Consider the following 26,940-nt stretch of genomic DNA (forward strand, 5'->3'; position numbering starts at 1 on the left):
TTCAAAAGTCAAGGTCATTTGACAGCCTTTGTTTTAATGAATTTAATATCTCTTATGTTTAAGGTGGTATATATAAAATTTTACCTGACTATAATTGAAATTTATAAGACAGTTTTAAATGTTGCTATTTAGCCCCCACCTTAATAAAGTTTAGGGGTTTTTTGCCCCTTTTGTGCAAAATGATTGTTATCGCTACTGCTCTAAAACCGTAAGAGATAGTGACTTATTGATTTTTTTTTCTCGGTTTTATTAAAACAAAAGGATTTTAAACATATAAAGTATGAGATGGAAAGACCTTTAATTGTTAGAGAACAATTAATATATCCACTAGTTAGTTTTGTTTTTGGTGGGCTTTTTTTTCGGTGGGGGGGGGGGGGGCGGAGGGGTGGTCACATGGGAAACCAATTGACGTTGGTCCCGCCTTGTCCGGTAGTGTTTTAACACTAGGCTATGATATTCACTTCACCGCCAAAGCCCGTAGGCCTCTTGCTTATTGCTGATATCGGTAAAATGAGTAAAGGTTTTAAATGAAGACAATTGTTCAGAAAAACACTAAGGATTTACGGTATACGGAATACGAAATGACCAAACTACTAAGCAAACTTTTGAAACAAACTTTGCAGTATTTAATTCAATTATCGTTAAAAAAAAAGTTAAAATTATAAGTTGAAATTATCATTCATTAGTTTTATTGATATGTTTAAACAAATGCTAAGTTGAGAAAAGGTTTCATTCTCATTATAAATAGGTATAAAACACATTTTATGCTAAACGTTTGAGCGTTTGACAACTACGACGTCACACAAGATGGCACGCAGCTATCGCTTTCAAGAAATGCATATCGTAAAATTTAAAATTAAATTGCTACATAGGTTTCAAATGCAATCATTTCAACATAACTTTAGATATAAATGGACCAAGAAATACTTCGAAAGTATGAAAAAAGCTCTTTAATAAAGTTTATTAGGAGCCATGTTTATTCTTTACATTAGATATTGTTCATATGATGAACCTATGCCCTTCGGTAAGTTGCATGACTGGGAAAGGCGATTGAATGCCAGAGCTATGTAACTTTTACCTGACAGAACGTCAGTATTTCACCTGTGGTTTTGTAATAAAGAATTCTGACACTGAAAGTCAATTTAATTTTAAAATGATATTTTAATTCATATAAGTGATTTGTCAGAAATTAATAATGAGGAAAGATCGTGTGGCAACATCTGGAACAACATAAGGTACAGCTTTGAAATTTCCAACATATAGTTAGTGAATAATTTATGAAAGTGAAATCTTGTAGATTAATGAACAATAACGACTAGATATGATATTATGATGACAGTTGGTGCATAGATATGACCAATCGAACACATACATGTAGTTTATCTTCGACAAAAAATGCAATTATATATTTTTGCAATGCCCTAAAGACTGTGTGTACATATATGTTTATGCTGAGTATACAATGAATAATTAAAAGCATAGTGCACCGTTTTTCAACCACATTATACAGAAGCCTACAAAATGATAAAAATAATTACACTGTAATGAAGTTAAATTTACTTATTTTTTAGTTATGCATTTCTTTTTGTTAATAGTTTTAGTTTTGTACTTAGTTGTATTCCATACTAGTATTTTAATTTTGAGAAGTGTTGTGTGAGTGTATTTTTTTTTTATTTTTCTTATGATATTTCATTTTATTTATCCTTTTTTGAATAAATGAATCAATTTGAAATTCGTTTTCATGTTTTTATTCTTCCTAATACATCCACAAAATGCATTACATCCACAAAAGTCATTACACACATGCAATGGGAATCGTTTCTGGACAAAGCAAAACATATTGTGCAATTATGAGTCATTATTCGCAACTGATCATGACCTTCACATTAATTAACGTACTTCAAAACGTACTTCAAAACTGCAGTATTGCTCTTTGTTTTATATGTTCATACATTAAGTGACATTCAGTCATAATTGCGCAAAATGTTTAACTTTGTCCAGACACAAGTTCCCATTACATGTGTATAACTGTTCTTCTTGTTTGCACACTTTTTGCGTGTTTATTCTTAATTTAAGTATGGTTAATGTTTGATACTTGATTGTTAATTTTTATCGATATCTTATCAAATAACAAAGGAAAGAACATAAATTAATTTTAATGAAATTTTGTCGTTTTGAGATAGTAGACATTAATTAAGGGGCATGGTCACGATTTTTGTCAAATTGTATTTTTCTGTTTACATTATTTACAATGCTTTAGACATTCATTTCAATTTGAGAGTCAGTCGTAGAGTTATAAGCAAGATACATGACTCACAGTTCTTTGTAATGAAAACAAGGCTCATGTCCTGTTTTTGTTTATATATATACGTTCAATTTACCAGTTAAAAATCTTTTTCAAGCTGATTTGTCTACCTTCTTATTAATTTTAAGCATAAATAAACAGTTGTGAACTTTAACACATTTAGTTCAGGCATAAAACTGAAACCTCTACTTCTACATTCAAAATGAAAACAAAAGATTTGCTAACATTGCAAAGAACATTAAACTCTGTATATTGCTTATAGCTTGACGAATGACACTCAAATTTTAGTTGCCTATTAAAAATGCTTTACTGAAGCATTTTGAATATAAAATCGAAAAAAATAATTCTAACCAAAATTGTGGTTATGCCCCTTTAAGGACTCGATGTATAATCAGAATGCAAAAGGAAAATCCATAGATGACAATGAAAAAACACACTTATATAATATTCTATAGAACTTTGCATGAAATTTTCAAAAAACTAGGTTAAAGATATAATTATTGTATTTATGGACATTTACTATTACTTTTGAAATTTAAAAAGTGTCGCTCAAAACTATAATTGAAATTTCCTTCATATTGTAATAAAGTAAATCTTCGAAGAATAAAATTTCTCTAAAAAAAACATGAAAACTATATTTCCTTGCAACTAGTAAAATTATATTTGTTATTATATTATATTTCTTCAATGGAAAGCAGAATCAGACAGAAATAGCCTGAATTTCGTTTTGTTTCGAAACATGGCTAATTTTGATATCAGACTAATTTCATAATACTGCAAAGATATTGAATGTTATGTCAATATTCATTCATTTTAAAGATACTACATTTTTGTAAGTTTACATGTATCTAGTACGAATCATTCTCATGATATAAACTTAATACAGCAACAATCTAAATAAAATAAACCCCATGATAACAAAATCCTGATATAGCACCTCGCAGAAAAAATCCAGACATACATGTATTTTGCACTTTACCTTAACAAGTTTAACAAGTTTTAAGTCTGTTTTACACTAACTAGAACACAGCTCCTTACTTCCAAATAGTATGTATCGGAAGACCGCTCCGATAGTATTATTAATATTCCGCACAGTTTCAAAGTTTATTTTTTGAAGCTCTGGTATGTGTCCTGTTTTATAGATATGTAGCCCATAGCTATGCGACCATTTGTAGTTCTGGTTATACAAAACTAATCCATGTGGATAGAATGCACAATGGTGTTCGAACACATGAATGAGATCAGGAAACTTCTGGGCTAGTTTTTCGGCCATAAGTACAGAGTTGTCTCCCCATTTTGACGGATCATAGTTATTATAACTATCGATCCATTTTTCAATGAATAACGCACCCTTTTCTGCATATATCAGCGCACTTCCAATGGATCTATCGTGTGCTTTACCCATTGTGCAATTCGAGTTCCTCAATTCATCCCCTGGTCTCAAGAAATACTCATCAGTGTCCACGTAAATGCCTCCATACTCTGGAATAGTTATAATAATTTATCTTTAAAAAAATAAAGATTATATAAGTTGGATATGATATTAGAAATAGTGCATAGCCTTCTTACGATGAATTATCTAGTAACACTAATTTAGTTGTAGTGTGTCTGAAAAAAAGCAATCTCATTAAAGATTTTTAAACAATATCTGATGAGTATGGTCACTTGAAAAGAATGTTTAAACAAGCAATAAACATTTTCTACATTCTGCATTTTTAAGCTTCCTGACAGTTTTTCACTACATATTCAATACTATTATTTGGGGTGGGGGTATTTTATATAAACTATAGCGTATGCATACTAAACTGAAGTAGCATATGTATGTAGGAAAATATTAAAAGTGTCGTTAACAGGCATTAAACATTAGCCTAGAGAATGTATAGCCGGGGCGCTAGTGACTACGTAAAGGCAACCAAACCGTTTTATATAGGGAAAACGTCACCTACAGTTGATATCAAACAATTAAAAACTATTTCAATAGTTATGGAATCTTTTTTATGGTTTAAATTTTGAAGAAAAAAAATCATTATATATCATGATAGGAATTGTTACCTTGAACTCATTAAAATGGATTTTATATTTCGTGTAATTAAGAAAGCGATACCAAAATGCAATAACATTCCATCTGCTAAACAACTCGTATTTCCTTCGAAAGGGCACTAAGTTGTCTTTCATTTCTAATATTTGTGGAAAGATTAATGACGTTTGCTAATTTTGTGTGTGTTTTTATAAGAACAGGCGGACTATTTCATTATCAAAATCAGTTTATAAAATGAAAGAGCAAACGTCTGCATTTTGACAAGTATTTATGAGCTAGACAGTAAAAACCCATCAGTTAACAACAGGAAGCATAATAATAGCAATTGTGTTGTGCTTGTAAAGTCTTGGAAAGAATAGTGATGTTTGTCGATTATTTTTGTATGCTGAATATTCAATATATAATCAATAAAATTTAATAGACTGAAAGTACAAACACTTCCTCTTTTTTACAACGTTAAGGCAGTAAAAAACATTTTCATATTTCACAGTTACTTATATTCATAAGTAAACAAAAGGCAACATAATAATCGTAATACTCTAGTGTTGAACATTTTTAGGTATAAACATGAACGACACAACACTTTTAACAAATAGCTATTGTGTAATTCTCTAACTTGCAATACCAGCTAGATATTCTATTCATTAAACAAGGTTCAAAGAGGAGTTAAAGAGATGATAAAATTATGATGAACTACAAGGGATTCTATTATCTCGGACCATTTTCTTAGACAGCTGTTTATTAATACTCAATGGGAGAGACAGAAATAGAATCAATAAAAAAGAAATTTCCTATAAGGTTTTATTATACTTTCATGTTAAATACTGAAATCTGATTGTTGTAGACGCAGTTGATAATCCGTTCTATAACCCTAAGCGTTAGCAACACACTTGGCAACGGGTAACACAACGAATTGTTACATGCACGTGAATTAGTGCGTACAGTTCGCCGTGAAATTAACTTCATTTCTATATAAAAGTAGTGAAATTTTCTCTAAAATTTAAGACATTCAGTATAATAAAATAAATAGTGCCTATTTGGGAGGGTAACTGTTGAAATTGACACCCCTCGAAAAGCATTATCAACCTATGCTTCGCGTCGGTTGACAATGGTTTCCTTGGGGTGTCAATTTCAACAGTTACCCTCCCAAACAGGCACTATTTATATAATATCAAATACCTTTTAATATTTTAAGTCGCGTGATGTCAGCTTTGTGTTGAACAAACTTGATCTTTTTTCCAGATATTAAGGTAGGAGGCGTCATTTGAACCAACACTATATTATGCACTATATGTCGAAGAAGATCCCACCACTTGCCCGAGGGTAGAAACTCGTAATATAGAAGTATTAAGCACGGCTTTTGGTATTTATGAACACTGTAGAAACTCACAAAATAGATAAAATCAAAAGCAATGTTTCCAAACCAGATATAATGAACAACATTAGGGACTCGTTTACCATCTTCACAAGAAGTTGAAATCACTTTTCCGAGACAAGCGTCTGGGAACTTGAAAATCTGAGCGCTTGAGTTTGAATCTATTTTGATTTTTTTCACTGTCACTGCCTCATTTGAACAAGAAATGAATGTTTGAAATTGCTCATGATTCGTAGAATTAAAAATATTTTGATCTAAAACACATGGAACCGTTTTGTTAAACAACCAATCTAATCCTCCAATTGGAATAACATCTGAAAATATAAGATAGATATATATATATATACATATATATATATATATATATATATATATATATATATATATATATATATATATATATATATATATATATATATATATATATATATATATATATATATATATATATATATATATATATATATAGAAAAAGGTTAACACAATAAAAGATAACACAATAATCCATTTCTCTCAAATTTAATCCAGAGCGCTTTCGCCTGATCGGCTCTTCAGTGGATTTCAAATTGTAACAGAAATGTATATATATATTAACTTTAAATCATACGCGTTTATATTTAACACATTGATTTTCCGATTGTAATCATTCCCCCTTGGCAAACATGTTGATGAATGATTTGATACTTAAACTTGGTACACAAATGATTAAGATACTGCCCAATCAGTGGTTGGGATCAACATTTTGAAATGACATATTAGTACGTAAAAAAGCTAAACATGTTCCAATCTGGGTCATTATGAAGGCTCTCTTCAATTAAAAGTAAATGCATCTCGAATTTTTAGACGCCTTTTTATTAGGCAATCCTTTTTTTAGGGGGGGGGGACGTGATAGTAAACTGTTTAATAATTGTACTAAATTGATGGTATTTTATCAACGTGAAAACGAAAATTTAGATATTAGCAATTGACATGTCTTGGAACAAATTATTTATATAGCATCCATACTAGTATGCATGTATTGTTATCCTACATTCTATAAAGTATGGACTATCTTTCAATATCCTATTGCCTTTCTTTAATCATACATTAGCTATAAAGAATAATGTAATAAGTGTCGTTTGGAAAATGATTGACCTACATATGTTGTAAATGAAGAAAATATTAGCCTTAGGTAGACTTTGAAAGATGAGTTCATTAAGAAAAGGTAATTTAATATCTGAACAAAGAATTTGTTTATAAATGGAAGGCAGATCTTTTACTTTTTTCTTTTGCATCCCTGTAGGGAACGATGTTACATGCAAGATTTATCAATATCCATATATTAAAATGTCCATCAAAATATCGATATTAAAATTGAAAAAAATGATACTTACTAGCAAGCGGGTCGGTGTAATTATCGATTGATGAATTTTTATTCATTCTTAAAAAGAGCAAAGCTGTTTCAATGTCACAGGACTCTTCCCTCAATGGTCCAGGGGGAGGGGTTGTCGTAAGGGCGGCCACTACTTTCATTTTCAGCTCTGCTGTCCGATTTTTATTTTTTGTGGCCAATTCATTTTTCATTTCAAAACTTATCCCAGGGAATTTATTCAAAGTTATTCTAAATAATGAGTCGTAATGTATAAGCTGAATATACTTGGTCGGGTTGAAATAAAATACCAAGGTGCAAGAGATAATTACAACGAACAGAAAAATTGCTCTCCAAGATCTGAAAAAAAATATAAATGAAAATAGAAATTGACTTTAAGAAAATATGCAATTACTAACTTACTATTCTATGATTAATAACAACACTGAAACATGGTTGATGAGCAAGTTATAAATATTCAAACAGTAAGTAGTATTGTAACAACGGCCTTTTTCAAAATAATTATGTAACATGCCCAGTATCTTCAGTGTTCAATGTCTTTTTTTCCAAAATGTGTCATTCAGCATTTTTATTGTCAACAATAAAATTGTTCATGTTGGACTGCCAGACTGGCGTCTGGCAGACCATTCACATCAAACTGTTAGAAATTGGAAGAAATGTAAAGCAAAATAATTATAAGAACATATATATAAGGATTTGATACTGGTTTACCATTTTATATATTTCTCTTCAGTCATGTGAAATATTTATACTCTTCTTTTATCATTTATTAATGGAGATTAGATATATCAGATAGATTAGCAACATCATAGTAACGACTGTTTCTCTAAAATGTTGTCGCTTGCAAAAGTTTACCAGCAGTAACTACGTAATATCGGATGTCTCGCCCACGAGTGTCCAAGAAATTACAGAAGTTTCTAATGAAATAAACTGTGATAGATTCATTGGTCGATGCAATCTCCTTTTTTTTGCATTAATGAAAAAAGCCTGGTTTAAAACCTATTTTGTATATACTGGACACCAGTTTTTACAGCCAAAGGCAAAATGTCATAAAGTTGTATTTTAAAATAAAAAAAATAGTGTAAGTTCAAAATTTACGCCGTCTTTTAGAGAGATAATAACTTAGATTTAAATCATTTCTGCAATATCTTAAATTACCTTGAATATTTACAATTGTTTACTTGCAGTAATTTGAATTTATGTATAAAGCCTTCATTCAAGTTGTTTTCTGCCGGCTTTTTGTTGTTGTTTTTTGTTTTTGTTTTGGGGTTTTTTTTTATCAAAAGGTAAGTCCGTCTATTGTTACATTGTAATCAAATCATCAACAACAAAAAGCATTATTCCAAAATATATGATGAGTTTTTTAAAGATTCCATTTGTGTGTGTAAGACGTGTAAAGGTTTTCACGAAAGATTCTTTAGTTTTAATTATCAATTAATTTCTGTCGTTGCAAGTTCAAAGTTAACTGATTGCTCATTTAAATGAAAAAAAAAATCTAAATATATTGAGCTTTTTAAACCTTTTTTTTTTTATCGAGATGTGTCTTCAAAATATTTGACAGAAAACATTTTTTTTTATAATAGTACGTGTATCTTGTTGCATTTTATTTCATATTTCACTTTACGGATAAGGTTACCGCTATATCATAATACGCATGGCTCAGCAAGGTCACAGACGCTAAATATATTCAAAAGTCTGCAAAATTGTTTGGAATACGTTACGGATTGCTTTGAGGAATCAAGTAGTTCGTGTAGAGCTGGCGATGACAATCTACCGTCAATTACTGCAGCTATTTAGTAAGCAATCAAGAGATGAACACGAGACTATATGCGCCATTTACCAAATGGGGTTTTCTGATCTGACTTGCCACATTTAAAAAAAACAGACCATGCAGATACGAAAATCATAAAACAGATATAAACTCTAATGGAGTCCGATAGGATAGAGATATACTTTATTCTGTCTGGCAAAACAGATTATTTTGACCAATAATTAACACAATCAGAAAGGTTAATATAAATACAGCACAAATAAAACGCGGACTTTTCCTGAACTATTGCAACTATTTAGGTAGATTAATTTTAAGATGACTCACGGCCTAGACAAGAAGTGCTTAAACTCATCGCTCCGTGCATTGATATAGATTATCTGCAGACGACTATTGGGTCCAGTGTTATTTGAATTATACACTTTGCAACATGTTTAAAATTTATATTGTTTGCAAATATTTATTCTATCGAAAGATGAAGATCAGAGTCCAAATGTCATACAGTGATTATTAAATTAAATTAATTTAGCGCGAATTTAAAGTCCTTCTTGCATAGAAAAACGAATTCAGAGTTGTTATAACTCGAGTTAAAATGTTATATCTATACTTTTAACTTACGGCATTTTGCAAATAAACTCATACATGCCTGCACCAGAGTAAGTGCTTACACCTTTGGTATTTCATCACGGGGCATATAATGTCTGTAATCTATAATTGAATTTTATCTGATAAGTAGTTATCGTAAAATTAATTAGAAACCTACCTTCATTTTCGATAAACAAGCCCGAATTAGCAAAAATGAAAGCAATGTGGCGGACACGCTTTGGCGGATCCAAGTCAGTGGTAGTTTGTATATCAAAATATATTCTTGCATTGAAACGATTTTGAATGAATACGTAAGTGTGAATATATATACGGGGATTTCATTTATAGTATGACATAGAAATTAAGATTTGACAAATGTTGAAATAAAATGCGCCAATTCGTTTTTGGAATGTGCGATTTTAGTTTTGATAGAAAGAACTTTCCAGAACTGGGTAAATAAGAACGCAGGTTGACTAATTGACGCAATTGCGGAAAAAGTAGGACGAGTTTAACATGCATCGGGCAGACTCCTTGGATAATGAATTTGTCTAAGTATGTGCATGCATTCGCGTTTTAATATCACGTTGCATTTCTATACCACTGAAAGATAGCTACATTTAGATTTATATTATATAAAAAATTGTGTTAATACATCTAATCTATATGAATAAATTATGTAAGCATAAAACGGAGACGTTGTATCGAGATGTGGGGGTGAATTTCAGTTTAGATTTTATTCCCATCCGCTTATTTTAATATCCAGCCATTTGATTTTAAATTCCAAAAAAAAAAAAAAATAGGTTGAGTAAAAAAAAATAGAAAAAATTTGGACACAGTATATAAAAAATAAATAAAAATATATGTTTCAACATAAAAATTCAAATAATATGTAAACCGTTATTTCCCACGCTTGCGCGGGATATTATCTAGTGTTATTAATAAAAAAAACAACAAAATGATTTGCTATGATTCTGTTCAATCTGGAAAAAAGAAGATTTAAATAATTAAGTCCCGGCAATAACTTGAAAAGATATATGTAAATTTATTCTTCATGCGTGTTTTGTCTTTGAAACATGCACAATATTGTTAGATATAATATGTTCACTAGAATCTTTAGTTTGAATTTCCTAAAAAAAAAAAAACATTGACCTCATTTGGATAAAAAATGATAAATAATAGTGTTAAGTAAAAGAGATGTCCTTGTTTTATCAGATTGTCTTTGCTTGACAAAATTAAAGAAATGGATGTGTTATTAAGAATCTTTCCGTCTTACAGCTTCAAGCGCGCCTCGACGTTGGCTCAGATATAATTACTTTTATTGATATGTTATTGTATTTTGTCGTAAATTTCTCTCGTTCAGCTAGCAAATAACGAACGCTACAAACAAGATGTAGATTATTTGGAACATATTTTTGAAATCCTTTCTTTCGGCTTGTTGGCCATACTGTTCTTAATAGTGTTGGGAAAAATTGTCGTCGGTGCATTTCATCAACAGCATCAGTGTGAGTACTACGAGCTTTTTATTCATACTTCGGTACAAAGCAAGATTTTGTTTTTATATTTCGAGGTTTCTTTACAATTTTTATACATCTGATAGCTGACCAAGGATAAATAATGTTTACGATGCAAATATCAATACATTTTATGTTAAAAATCTAATCGTTAGCATTTAACAATGTAAAATTTCTTAGCTTTGTGTGTTGGGACTTTCAATTGATTAGCTATTGTTAGTATAATAATTTATCGTGTAAGTATGTTTTCGTTACTTCATTTTCTTCGTTAATCAGTGGCCTGTGTTTATGTACAGATTACCAATAAACATGTCCTAAGAAAGATACTTTCTTTCACGCCCAATATGCTCTGTTGACAACGGCGTTAATGGTAATAACATCTTAAAATAAGTATCCATACACGTATCTCTTGATCAAACTATGTGGAAATTATTTCATTTCATTTCAGACTTACCAAATCTCAAGATCACCCATTTATTTTAGCTTATACAGACATGAAAGTACAAATAGGATGTTTTTTTGACTCAGTGTTAAATCGTTGTATTATTGAGATATAAATAAAGTAAAACCAGTTTAATTTGTAATATATTCATAAAGGTATATCTAATACATCCCTTTTGTTAATATACATGGAGGAACGCTGCTTTGTCAATACATATGTGTATTTTTTTCTATTGCAAATATGAACATGTTTTTTAATGTTTGTTCGTCCAAGAACATGTTTATCATAATATTTTAAAGCAGAGCATTCCAATTCTCTAGGTTTTGCCAACAGCAAAGTGTTCAAAGACTTCCAGAGGAATAATAGTCTGTCGACTGGGTTCTTTACAAAAGAACTGTTCAAAGTCGTTAAGGAAAAAATACTACGTCACTTTGTTTTGTAACAAGAGAACTTAACAAAGCCGTCTAGAGGAATGTTACTACGTTGCTTAGATTTGTACCAAGAGAACTTAACAAACCCGTTACATTTGTACCCTGTCGTTTAGCTTTTTCCGTGGTTCGGAGGAATGTTACTCCGAACTTTAGCATCAGTCCTTCAAGGCATCCGTAATAAATCGTACTACATGATTGTTTTGCTTTTTTGTAGAACGACTTTACATCGAAATGAGACCTTAAATTTCTATAGAAGTGATCCACATTTTTTCGGAGGAATGATACTCCCAGCTTAGGTTTCATTTTTACGAGCACTGTTCATGGACAGTATAGTTTGTCTTTGTATTAACCCTTATCAGGTTTTATCTACAGAAGAACTTTAAATGTCGTTTGGAGTAATATTATTCCAAACTTTAGCATGCGTCCTTTAAGGAATCTGGAAACAATCGTTTTACCTCACTGTTTAAATATCTAACCAGCATGTACTTCGATTAATTGTAAATAAATCTTTGAGAATATTAGCATTGTTCTGTTATTTTCAAATGATAATTACACAGCAGAAAATTAGACTAAAACCCGTAAAAGGTACTTTGGTTGCAGAACCTTTTAATTTGCTGTCCCTAAATTATGGAAAGTTGTAAAAGAAATTTAGCTACCTTCAAGTATAGAATGATGATATGATGGACCGAAAAATATTCTTGTCGTCTGTTGTTTCATGTAATTATATATTATCATACATGCGTAGATATGGTTAATTGCTATGATACTAAATAACATTTATGTAGTATATTGTATAAAGTATTATCGATTAAATAATAACTATCCAACACCATAGGCACTAAAAGTTGAAAATTATCATGATAATATTACTGCATAACATATAGTGGTTAAAGGATACGCTTTCTGATGCATAATCTAAATGCTGATGTCTTATAGTTACAGTTGTTAGATTGAACATTATGTTAAACTAGAAACAAGCTCATTGCAATTTTGATCATTTCCATTTAAATAATTTTTTCAATGGTTGGAATGCCGATATTACCTTTTCATGCTGTTAAATTAAAACTTAAAATCCAAAAATTAAAACAACATCCCTATACTTCGTCTTAGATTCGCTTTTTGTAAGACAAGCAGAACCAGTATCAATACTTTAAAAACACATTTTGGTAAGAACCCCTAAAGTTGTTAGAACTTGTGTTCGAACCATTTGTATATGTTTATGCAATAACATATGTTCAAACCAAACCAACCAAAAAACACAACACGTAAAGCTTACTTTTACTTATAAAAAGAAAAAAATCCCACTGGTAATAATGAAAAACCATCTATTGTGTGTAGCAGAGTTGTTATGGTAGTGTTACTATTTAAAAAAAATAGGTCAATGACCTACTTTTTGAGTTAATGGCCATTGAATATTTTTTTTTTAATTTAAGAAAAAAAAACGTGAAGAGTATGCACTATGATTGAAACTTCCTTAATTTTGAAAAAAATACACATTGCTAATTTTTGAAAAATGAAATACAGTTCATATATGGCAGTGGTACTGAATAAATACAAAGCATTAAGTTTTCATTCACAATTCTTATTGCTATTCCAGTCCGAATTTTCTTTATTAGTCTTCAAATACCTACCCATTTTTGATTCAATTTATAAAAAAAAAATGAATGATGACGATACTGTAATATTTATAGCCTGAAAACTTTGTGTATTGACTTTACTCTACTAGCATAAAATTCATGAGGTCAATGATCAAAATGCGGATGCGGTTCATTTGTCGCTTTTAAGTATTTTTCTATAGTTTTATTGTGTGTGCCATATGCTTATCTAAATGAAAAAGTGTGATAAAACCAACAGAAAATATGCAAGGTTATGTTGAATAACAAATAATATCTTAACGTAAAAGATTACAGTACTACTAAAAAAATTAGTAAAATAATAAAATTCTGAAAATTTAATATCTGTTTTGCTAAAAGTTCAATTTTGTGTCAACCTAATTCTATAATATATATGATAAAATCGAATGTTGTGTCAAAATTATTTCATTTCATTATTACTGTTGCGTTTAGAACAAATTTTAATCACGATATTGAATTTATAACAATCCCAATCTGAGAACTCAAGCCTTGAGGAAACAATGTCCTTAAATTGTTTATTTAAATAGCTATTTATATGTACACATTATATGCATAGTATACATGCATGGTTTAAAATACCCTAAACTGAAGAGAATTAAGAATGCAGTCATTGAGTCTACATTTTACCGAATTTGTAAACAAAAAACAAAAAAAAAAACAAAAAAAAAAACCACACACACACACACACACACAAAACCCCACATTGCAGGTCTGAAAGTTTGTGCATTTGTCAATAGCAATCTATCAATAAACAGTTTGTTCATTTCCTTCGATTGCTAAGACTACAACATTATTGATAAACACTGACAGCGTTTTAACATGCGTATTTATATCACAGACGATTTATTCAATTACCTTTCTATATTTTTGTATGTACTAAATAATTCATAAATTGATAATGAAGGCTGTTACATGTAATATATTCCTTTGTAGATGATTTAATAACTAATTAAAACGCAAATCGCGGTGCGAGATATAATACATATCGCCGGTAACGGGCGCGTCCTTAATCATAATGAACCACAATGAACCACAATAATACCACAGCAAACCACAATAAACTAATATTAAGTGAACACATTCATAAAATATTGTTTACTATAATGTAAAAGTACCATATTTACAATTTACAGGTAATTGACAATGTATGAATTTGCATTCACATTGCTGACAGATTCAAAGTTGCCATTCCAATAGTTAATATAAGCTGTGTTATTTTGGTTTGCTTCCTAACATGATTTTATGAAGATTCTTTAAAATGTCACGAGGCCATGTTTTATTTGACTAATTTGAGCAAATTAAAGTCATTTTATGCTCTATATTGAAAGTAGTACTGACATACCTGCACTCATTTCTTCTTTTTTGACCGTGGAAAAGTATATAAAAATAAGATTTTAAAGTGCGATTGGCAGTCGTTGGTTAGAAACTATATTTTATCACAAATAAAATGAAAGATCCAATATAAATTATATACTTTTTAAAAATAGTTTCGGTTATCTTCCATCTAACGTGGAACAAGAAATAGCTTTCCAAAAACATTGACAAACTAAACAAAATTATTAAATGGCAGCATGCATGTATCAATTAGGCATATCTTATCAGAAATGAAGTTTAATTTACGCTGTTGATCATAATTTTATAAATGGCACGTGCAGAATAAAGAAGAAAGTAGTCTTTTCCTCGCTCTAGTGCATTTAAATGCATATCACTTGAAATTAAATTATTTCAATGATGTAAATTATTTTAGGAATGTACATAAGTCAAATAATTGCATCTTTTTAAATTGTATTTGTTATATCAAAATGCAAAATCAAGTGAGATACATTTTTTTTAATTTGCCAATCATAGGAAATAGGGAATGATATTCAAGCAAGTCGCATTGCTTTAAAAGTGCGTGTGTGTGTGTGTGGTGGGGGTGGGTGGGTGGGGGATTTCTTCCATATATTAACAACACTATACTGGGGATGTCACAATGTCTGGGAAGAATTCTTACTTTACATTAAGTCAAACTTTGATACCCATACCCACACACAATTTATATTGTAATTAATATGTTTTACGGTGCTACCGTTCTGGCGAGAACTACACATACCTTGCATCATTGTCAACCTAGTGTTATTTAGGTTCAACGAACGTCAGAGAGAGAGAGAGAGAGAGAGAGAGAGAGAGAGAGAGAGAGAGAGAGAGAGAGAGAGAGAGAGAGAGAGAGAGAGAGAGAGAGAGAGAGAGAGAGAGAGAGAGGGTGTGTGTGTCCGGTTCCTGTTTGTAGGTGTGTAATTTCCCACTTTTAAATTTAATGGTTTGACTATATGCAATATCTACATAAATTTTTTAACTGTTTATTTTTTCTCTTTATTTCTTTTTATTTAGTTCAAGATATATTATTGTTTATTTCCTCCCTACTGATATAACGTTACTCATATATAGCCCGCGATATAATGAGAAGAGAGTATACTTACCTGCCTACTGTACATGCATGCACAATTAGCTTAAAAATGAATCGATATGGCAGTAAAGTATGGCTCTTGCCAGTATATATTTAAATAATCTCTATATTAAAAAAAACACAAATCATATGTCAATGAGACAGGTATCGCAGTCTATATTGAAATAGCAAGTACACGCATAACAGATGTTTGATCCACCTCTAAATTTATTGCGGGAAATATAGCGCGAGGGCACTGTGACGTCATCCATAACTTTGTTCGTCTTTGTTTACGTATCTCGACTCAATACGAAGGTATGGAAGCAACTAACAAATCTCTTGAGTCTCGCCAAAGCTTATGCAGTACTCTAAACGTGTCTTCCAACCTTAAGACACCGTAAATTATGAGTTAAAAGTCGGCCATTTTTGGCATAGCACCACGGGTGAAAACATTAGAGTATTATGGGACGTAGACAAAAAATTTTGTTTGATGAACTGTAGGTTTAGCTCGTTCTTTTTCCTGCGCACACTGGTTCTTAGAGCTCGCTTCGCTCGCCGGCGCTGCGCGCCGGCGAGCTGCGCTCGCTATGAATAAAATCATGTGTAATTTTTTTCAAGACAACTAGTCTAATTTTTGCCTTTTTCGTCAGTGCTAGTTCTATAATATCTGGCTGTATCAAAACAGTAATTCGATAGACAAGTTTAAAAAGGTTATTAGTGTTTGCACGTTCTTATTAACAAAGGGTCACTGTATCTTTCTTCTCGAGAATATTTCAATTCAAAATCTGCTTAATAAAGTTTATAATTATAGATGATTTGGTCGAGTTATGTTGTATTGTCATCCTGTTTTGTTCAAATGGATCAACCAAGGTAGTTCTATATTTGTTTATAACTGTTGTACTGTACATTTACATGTATAAAGGACACAAATCTAATCCAAAGAAGACGAGTTAATCAAACATTTTCAAATGTCTTTTGAAGTGACTGATTTCTTTAAAAATTAAACAATACGATGACTAAGCAAAATATATTAAGCTTTGAATAATAATTTCTTCATTATTATATGATATATCGTTTAACATGAAAAATGCATTAACAAACTGTCATATATAGATTTAGTATATAGATAGTATTTTTTAATTCATGCTTTACACATTTATAAAGTACCTCCATATAAGCATTTCAATGCAATATAAGATTGTTATATCTAAATAAAAGAGTAGTCATCTGGAAGCTGTATTTCTGTCACCCCTTTTTATACAGACTGTGACACGGGCTACACCCCATGTAGAGGAGGAGATATTCCGGCAACACCTTTGCTTAAAGGGCACCCGCCAGCTGTGTTCATGTTGGAACAATAATCTCGATAATCTAAATAAATTAGATACCATAACACTACATATAACCCCTAGTGAACTTTTATAAAATAGTACTAGGGTCGTTAGAATGTAGTGGTGGACTTTTTAATTGGACAGTTGTGTATTACTGGAAAATTCAGTTTAATTACAATTTATTGAACATATGTTATTCACACATCTTCCAGTAATGAAAAAAACTTACGATGTCTTCGTTACAGTAAATCAATGGGGCATTTAAACATGTGTACGTTCAGCTCTACAGGCACATGCACTGTCGTCTGGGCGACGGCCTATATACAGCTAGCAACTCTGCTAGCAATCGGTTACCTTAGTCTCGGAATGCACAGTTTTGAATCAAACGAGTAAAATAAAGTCCAAGAGGATCATTTCCATAAAGGGAAATTTACATATCAATAAAAACATTTGGGAATTTTATGCGTATTCATTTTTGCGCCTTTCATGTATCAGTCATTTACTAGAAGCCATTTCATAACCTATTAAACGTTCACATCCCCGCGAAAATGGACCGAACCGGCTAAAAAATGTTTCTGCAAAAACTGATTATATAATAAACAGACTTCAAATTCAAAACTACGGATGAAATCTTACAATGTTTTTTAATAACATTGCCTCAATAATGTATTTCTTTACAAGATATTGACACAAAAAAGAACACTCAACCTTTTTATATTAGGAGCCAGCTCATTTTTCATTGTACTGAAGAAAGGTCATGGTGAGACCCACAACTTTAAAAATGCATCTCATAACAAATTATTTCTAAGTGGACAAACTAGAAGGAAAATACGTGATTGTTTTTTCAATCTTTTCAAACCTAAACTTCAACACCTATACCACTCCTTTTATTTGCATTTATATAACAAACGGATAGTATCTGGCAATTTTTTCAGATATTTTTGTAACGAATATTAATGTTTATAAATTTCATTGTAAATAATATAAATATTTATTGTTAAAATGCCATATCAGATTGTTATATCTAAATAAAAGAGTAGTCATCTGGAAGCTGTCTTTCTGCCTCCTCTTTTTATACAGACTGGGACACGGGTTACACCCATGTAGAGGAAGAGACATTCCGGTAACATCTTGGCTAGGGCACCCGCCAGCTGTGTGCATGTTGGAACATAATCTCGATAATCTAAATAAATTAGATACCATAACGCTCCATATAAACCATTATGAACTTTACTAAATTAGTACTAGGGTCGTAATAATGTAGTGGTGGACTTTATGATTGGACAGTCGTGTATTACTGGAAAATTTAGTTTAATTACAATGTATTAAAATATCTTATTCACACATCTTCCAGTAATGAAATAACTTACGATGTCTTCGTTACAGTAAATCAATGGGGCATTTAAACATGTGTACGTCCAGCTCTACAGGCACATGCACCGTCGTCTGGGCGACGACCTATATACAGCTAGCAACTCTGCTAGCAATCGATTACCTGAGTCATGGAATGCACAGCTTTGAATCAAACGAGTAAACTAATTCAAGAGGATCATTTTCATAAAGGGAAAATTTATATATCAATAAAAACATTTGGGAATTTTATGAGTTATCATTTTTGCGCCTTTCATGTATCAATGCATTTACTAGAAGCCATTTCATAAATTATAAAACGTGCACATTCCCACGAAAATAGTCTGAACTGGTTAAAAATGTTTACGCAAAAACTAGTTATATAATTAAACAGACTTCAAATTCAAAACTAAGGATGAAATCTGATAATGTTTTTTTAATAACATTGCCTCAATAATGTATTTCTTTACAAGATATTGACACTAAAAAAGAAAACTCAACTTCCTTATGTAAGGAGCCAGATCATTTCTCTTTGTACTGAAGAAAAGTCATTGTGAGACCCATAACTTTAAAATTGCATCACATAACAAATTATTTCTAAGTGGAAAACTACAAGAAAAATACGTGATTTTTTTCTCAATCTTTTCAAATCTTAATTTCAATACCTATAAACTCCTTTTATTTGCATTTATGTAACAAACGAATAGTATCTGTCACTTTTTTTTTGGTACTTATTTTCAAACCAGCCAATCTTTGAGACTGCCAGTCATTGTTAAGACTTGACAAAAAGGTACGTAAAAAAATAAAGGGGAACATTTTTAAACCGGATGGGGATTTTAATGAAGTAAAATATGATATGACAACATCGTGTTGCATGTGTGTTATCACACCTGAAGAATTTGAAAATACATTGGTGAAAAAAGAAATATATTAAGCATCAAAGTTAGCTTCTAGAAGAAAAAAACAGTTGAAAGAGATCAATTGGTTTATGCATAAGGTGAACTCCAGACGAGGCGTGCCTTATTACAATTCAAAAATGACATGTGTTATTAATACCGCCGAAACACTATTAACTAACTATGACATATAAGTAATTGACCAAATGCTTTATTTAGAGTGTCGGGTTCTAATAAGTTTAAGACATGTCTGGATGTTAGGATGCCGTGGGTTTTTTTGCACAAGAATTATAGTTAGGTCTTCCTTTATGAACGGAAGACCTTCACAAGGTGAATTTGGAAATTTCAGTTTACAGTATACAGTCAGTTTACCGTCAATGAAAAATAATTTTCCTAACACAATACCCCCTTACACCAACACATAAAAATCTTGACTTTTTTCCTTTTTTTAGTTTGGTTAAAATGAAATACTTGTCATAACACAGGGTTCTACATCTTAATTGGCAAATGAAACATTTGAAATGAATTGACACAATTTGCAATGATATCAAATATCATTCATAGTTTAAAAAAAACCATAATATTATAGATTATAAATGACAAGATCATAATTACTCATTAAGAAATATAACTCACCAATTTTCTTGATTGAAAGAAAACAAAATGAATTCTATCAACCTAGCAATAGATAAAAGATAATAATTTATGTAATGAAAACTTAAATCATTGCAAATATATTAAATAACATTCAAGTTAACGTTATAGAAAGGAAAAACAAATCCATGAACATTTAAAATGAGTGTCTTTATTCTTTAAGCATCGGATGGAGAGTGTAAATTCATCTACCATCCGGCTTAATTCGGAATTGCTCTCATTGACCAATCATGATGCTTGATTCAAATGCCCAGCGGCTAATTTCACCGAATATCTTTTACGAGTTGACACTGACTACTTAAGGCAGAAAAAATATGATGAATTAAATAGGACGAATTTCGATGTGCAAAGCCGAATAAGCCGAATAAGTTTACTGATTTTATAAAATAAGATTATTCTCGCTAGCGTCACTCTGGTAGCGCAATCAATTCATCTCAATAAAATAAAAAAAGGTACAGTTTATTTCAATATTTGATTCAAAAGCTGTTTAAATCTGATGAAAATACACATATACCATCTTAAATGTATATAAAATACTAAATTATACTCTTTTATCTTGTTTCAAAAAACTATAATCATTTCAATATTTAAGCAAATTTCTAAGATTTCGTCAAATTGATGAAAACGGCACATTTTTTAAAAAGGAAATTGTGTTCACAGACGTCCCAAATAACAAAATTGATATATTTTATGTGATTTCACATGCTAGAGTTATAATGTGAGTTTCATAGTGGGCGACAGCTGCGGACATAGTTTTCTATTAAAAAAACAACTGAAATATAAGTGTCTTCTGCTCAGTTTTACGGAAAAATTGAATTCAATGATAAAATGAAGATATACTACAGAAAGTAAAGAAGTGAGAGGTGTTAAGATAGGAATAAGGCGTCATTTTTGAGAGCTGGAATTATTGTAAATAAAAGCATTTATAATACAAATTTGATTAATTTTGACTGTCTAATGGTTATGTTTTACATGTAATATCCGTTTTTATCCGTATTGTGTGTGTGCTGATTGCTGTATGGTTTAAACAAGCCCAAAGTCGACCTATAAACGCTATGGGTAACTAGTAAATATTTTTAGTAATTGTTAGTGCTTGGAATGAACTTTTAGACGAGACAAAGGATATGTTTGTAAATGAAAAATAACAAACGAGTCATTGGTGTTGAGTTGAACATTGAGTTCTATGGATAATGATATGGTACAATCATTTCCGAAGCAGAAATATTTTCATTGACTCGCAATCGAATCAACTTAGAGTAAATATCTTATATTTTATTAATTAAGTGTATGCTATGCGTTGCACCTGTTGACGCCTCGCCGTAACATTTATAATAGTTTTTGTATTAGATACATGCAACGTTGATATTCTAGTCTTAGATTTGTGGAATAAATATAGAGCTGGGTGGAACATACATGTCCATTGTATATTTTATATTAATTCTGTCACCATTTATAAGGAAACGATGTAACTCTTTTATGTCTATTGGGATATAAATACGGGTTGGTCATGCAATCATATTCAATTAACCCCACTTAATACAACAAAAAGATAATGCATGTCAGTTCAGTTTTACCATTTGTACGTGCTAGACCTTAATAAGTACAGTACCGATCAGACCAAACCTATCAAAAAGTAAAATATATATAAACTCAGAGTTAACTTCCGATGTTTCCTAGAGAAGACCTAGAGTAAACCAAGAGACTTAACCTCGATCAAAAGTATATCCTTGAGGCAGACTGCTACATCTGTATTTGAAATATACAAGGGATGGGTATTTTAGGCTGTAAGATAACTAGATAAGAGACGTTGAAAGACCTGTCTGCTTCACATTTCAATGTTTATATAGAGGACAACAAAAGCAAACCGCGGGTAAAAGCAAAGTAAACCCCGGAATGACCCAAAGTAAACCCCGACTTGACACAAAGAAGAAGTGCACTAAAGCAATAGAGAATGCACCCCTTTTCAGTGCCGTGTTTATGAAGAAAATATCAACAAATTGCGTTTTTCCATGATATTTAAGCACTGGTGGATACCTCTGATTTATATGCTCGCATAATCTTACCAAAATTAGCATATATTTTTAACAATTGAGAATTTTTAAATGTCTATAGATAATCTAAATCCGTACCGAACCTATTTGAATTGTGTCTATTTAAATAAGAAGTAGGAGACATATAAATCGACATTATTTTATTGACTGACTGATTTGTAAATTATGCATTATTTTAGGTCAGACAAAAATCGAATAAAACTTTGAAGTTGCATATTACAAGTACCATAGTGATCAAACAAACATTCCTGACCACAAAACGTCGACGGAAAGCGATTCAACGCGCTTCAGTGTTTAACGGTGAACACATTTGACAAGACTACTTGAATAGAACCCATGAGACTACTGTATTTTAAAAATGTATTTCTTACGTGAGTTCAAGCATGGGTAACGGAGGTCATACATGTTGCTGCCACTTGCTATAGGAAAAACCTTGACATAATCATATTTCATATTTAAGGTACCAGTCTAATGCTGTACAAACGTCTTATTTTCAAGGAGTTTCTTTTTTAATGTATCATGTATTTTTCGTCTTTTCACAAGTTTGTACACAGTGAGGCTGATAGTAAAGGCTTTGAATTGAATGCCCGTCCTCGATTAACTATATAAAATCACGAATGTCGACTGACCCCTACTGTGTTATTAAATTAGTGCTTTTTGTGTACATTAAATTCAGCGCTAAAACCTGCTGATTCTTATGATTGGTTTAAACTTCAAAAGATGAGTTGAGATAACATTTTACCGGGACTCAAAAATGCACTTTTCTTTTCAAAAAGTACACTCGGAGTAAACTCCAAGTGAACCCCATGAGTAAACGGGTTTAGTTGAAGTTTACTCCGGTGTAAGTCTGGGTCTGATCAGTATTGTAGCTTGTATAAACTCCGACTTCCCAAATCACTTTCAAATTACCAACATTGGTGGCTGGATAGGAAAGTCATGCTTAACAGCACATGGCTTGCGTATCTTAACCTGTGCGCCTGTCAAGTGCAATCGCTCGCTTTTTTCCAACATCCCATTATTTCAAAGAAAAAAATGTGCTTATTAAATCAAGAGAACTGGAAAGTTTTGCATAGGTTTGCTGTTTATTACCCGTATTCAAAAGTTATTTTAAAACGAATTGTCTCACAAATGCCTTGTTTGGTGGATCTTGTAATTTTATTTTGGAAATTGGCGTGTCTAGAAATACTGGTAGATAGTAATAGCACATAACGTAAATGAGCACATTTCACACTTGGGGTCACTTGATTTAGATCCAGTTATAATTATTGTCCGAATATTTTTTTATCATACAAAATAACACTATAAAGCGGTTTTTTTCTATATCAGTGACGGTATAAGTTTATTTTTTTAAAATATCAACAGACAACTCGAATTTGTCGCTATTTAGTATGAAAGGCAAAATAAAGTGAACAGTTTTTACACTGGGAGCCATTAGTTTTAGATACATTATCATTAATGAAACTGAAAGACACAGTTCAGATATCCGAACGCTTCACCTTTCCGGGCGATTGGACTTGGTAAGCGTCCGGATAACTGAGGCTCCACTAATATAGATACATACGAGTTAATGAGAAAAAATATTTTAAGATATATATTTATATTATATATTCTTATATAATGTCTATATCCTATCTATATGCAATTGTTAATGCAAAATTAAAAAAAAAATAAAAAAAAATGGCACCATGCTATTAGTGCCAAGAAAGTTATCTGCAGAACATCTGGATAAGTTGAAAATGTCCCCGTAGCATTGTTCACAAATCAAACAAAACTGTAGAACAGCTACAAGAGCCTTTTACAACAACCACAATGGCGACCACAGAAGACCACAAAAGATAAATGACATTCAATTTGGTGTTCAACAATAATAAAGATTTTGAATGCTGTATTCTGTTTTTGAAACTGGTTACACACCAACGACCCAGAAATACAAAATTCTATGCAGGGGTTAAAATTGATGTCAACTTGTTTGGCAATCCTTGCAATATTGCACGCTGCTATGCATGCTACATGTACTTCGGATTTACAACCAATAATATAACTGTTGTGAGGTTGGCTCTCAATTTTACGGCCTTATTCAAAACACATGCATGCTACACTACTCCTCAACATATCAGACATCAATTATTAATGACCATACCAGTGGAGAATAACATCCACACAAATCCGTTCATTAAATATTGAGATAATTGGCATAAACATAAACAAAAGTATCATAAAAAATATTTTTGATAATTTATAAATATCAAAATGAGACAAATGTGTGGATCATGCCGTTGTCGCCAAAATCTATACATTCCCTAAATCAACCAGTTTCTTTTTTTAATGTTTTGTGTGCACAGTGTGTGTGGCGGCTTCAAAGTGGTATTATTGCACCACTTACCCCCTCGTAGCGTTCACCCTGACTGGATTTTAGAGAGTAACCTTTAGAATTCAATTTAATTTTACATTTATGACGGTGGGTCGGAAGATCATAAAAGCACAGAGAGATTTAACCAAGGTGTGATACATATGTCTGTCTATTCATTCTATTGTTGTTAATATCATTAAATATAACAAAGTAAATATTAAAGCTTCAAAAAATATATGCAATCAAATTTTTGAGAGGTAATCTTTTCTGAAGCCCAAAAAATGGTACTGTGAACAAATCGACACGCTATCACACGTTCTTTTGATTTTATTGAATAAGTGTTTTTCACTTAATATTAACAATGCCAAAATATCATAAGGCGAAACAAAGACAAAGCCATACTCTACATCGACCCTGGATATCGCAATTCAACCAACCATCCTGTGGCTCGTTTTTTTAAAACGACCCATGTTTCAGACCTAACTTTAATCTAGTTCAGTAACTTTACACCGAGACTACATCAGGCGTATATTGCATTTCATAAAGCAGTGTAACTAGAGGCATTATGGATATGGCATTAATCCGTTACAAAAGCATATTAATCATATTGTTTCTATTACGCAGTTAAAAACAGGTGTATGAATCTTATGAAAACGCGGAACAATATTTGAGAAATTAGCCATGTTATATTACTTGAAGGTATATGTGGTGTATTTTAAGTGAATAACAGTAAAAGGATTTGATAATTTGCTTCATTATTTTACTAAAATATAGAAATTCCACATAAATCACGCTGTATAAGTCAATTGCATAACAGTGATGCAAGAAAAAAAATTCTATTTTTTTAAATGCTCTAAAAAGTACAAAACAAATTTCTAATAACCCGTTTTAAATGAGTCACATGATATACATTTCGGTCTATCAACAGAATGACAGCGTAGAATAACGGCATTAATTTATTAATATTTTCACTGTTAATATATGCAACATGGTAAAATCATTTTTAAGGCATTATTATAGTTGAAATATATGAGAAATGTTAATATATTTTTTTTTGATAATTATGAAGTCCGAAGTGTTTACATTATTTTGAACATATTGTGATTTTGAATTTTTTGGTGGGTTTAAAATTTTTTTATAAACGGTGCTATATTGTAATTGTGTTTACATCAATCCAATATATTAATTCATAAACAATTTAAAAATTGTCAGACCTTTGTCGTTCTTTGCCATTGCGTCTTTTAAATGAAATGAAACACAATTAAAGCATTTTTGTTTCTATCTTTTCAAAATGCATTGTGTTTTAGCAACAGATAATATATATATATATATATATATATATATATAATTAATATTTAAATTGAAAATTCTGTAATATTTATAAATTCGTTAATATTCGTATATAGTATTTTTGTAATTCTTTAATTTCAAAATATTTTACCTTGTACATTTGCCTGTCATGATAATCCGAAAAAATTAACTCTGTACTTAGCAAAGGTATGAATAAGTATATTCCTTTAAGTTCAACACCTGTAAATAGGCTGCGTCACCCAGGTACCCGGTTTAAAAACCCTTCAATTCGGTTACAACCGATTGCACACGTGAAACACGTGGGCGATGTATAATATTCCTTTCATGCATTTATAGGGGAGGGACAAAGACAGAAAAAGTCGCCTTTTTTCAAGTTAAATAGACCGGGTCGAACCGGTATACCTCACGGCTGAACGTCTTTTTTTTCTTACAGATATAACCTTTTTCAAACATTTTTGCCCGGTCGTAGACTTTTATTCAAGTCAACTTTTTAAATGGAAAAAATATAAAGATTTGAGCTTTTCAATTAATTTGATTTTTTTCACTTTGCCGTCAACCATTGTTCTTTATTCTCAAACAGTTATATTAAGATGTTTCTAGATAAATAGTAATTGTCGTCTTAATGCCCGATATATATATATATATATATATATATATATATATATATATATATACTCGAGAATCAGGGTCAATGTCGACGCTCGATATACATAGCATCAATGTCGACACTTAGGAAAATTGAGTTTATAAGCGATTTCTAGTTGTAATTTGACAAGGATGGACTTTGATAAAATTGTTTTGCCGTAATTAATACATATCTCATCGTTTTATAAAATAGAATCTAAGAAAACAAGAGATCTCAGAATCGTGTCGACTTTCGCAATATATACGCGTCGACATTATGTTTTTCTGCAGAATGTCAACACGAAAAAATGTATATGTGTTTGAAAGGGGAATTACTGTTCACGTCTTATTTCGTGTTTTGAAAAGAAAAATAGTTTTAACATACATGGAGATTTTATTTATCGAAACGCTACACATATTCAGTGTTTTCTTTTTATGTTGTCAACTGCATTTAGTTTTTGAGCGGAATTTGCAAATCTTTCAATAAATC

At 31.1% G+C, this 26,940-nt stretch overlaps 1 protein-coding gene across 2 annotated transcripts; it reads right to left on the reverse strand.

Annotated features, from left to right (window-relative positions):
• Positions 1-1,141: 1,141 nt before the first annotated feature.
• LOC128171637 (uncharacterized) lies at positions 1,142-26,101 on the reverse strand. Of its 2 annotated transcripts, XM_052837416.1 has the most exons (5): positions 25,957-26,080; positions 25,730-25,753; positions 7,092-7,426; positions 5,523-6,032; positions 1,142-3,787 (listed from the first exon to the last, which is right to left on the reverse strand). In XM_052837416.1, the coding sequence occupies exons 1-5, from the start codon at positions 25,974-25,976 to the stop codon at positions 3,321-3,323; spliced, it is 1,356 nt and encodes a 451-aa protein (XP_052693376.1). In that variant the 5' UTR covers positions 25,977-26,080; the 3' UTR covers positions 1,142-3,320. The 2 variants fall into 2 exon arrangements, with proteins under 2 accessions (XP_052693376.1, XP_052693377.1); XM_052837417.1 differs by lacking the exon at positions 25,730-25,753 and having other exon boundaries at positions 25,957-26,101.
• Positions 26,102-26,940: the final 839 nt, after the last annotated feature.

This window comes from Crassostrea angulata, chromosome 2 (genome assembly GCF_025612915.1).
Source record: "Crassostrea angulata isolate pt1a10 chromosome 2, ASM2561291v2, whole genome shotgun sequence".
Taxonomy (NCBI): Eukaryota; Metazoa; Mollusca; class Bivalvia; order Ostreida; family Ostreidae; genus Magallana; species Magallana angulata.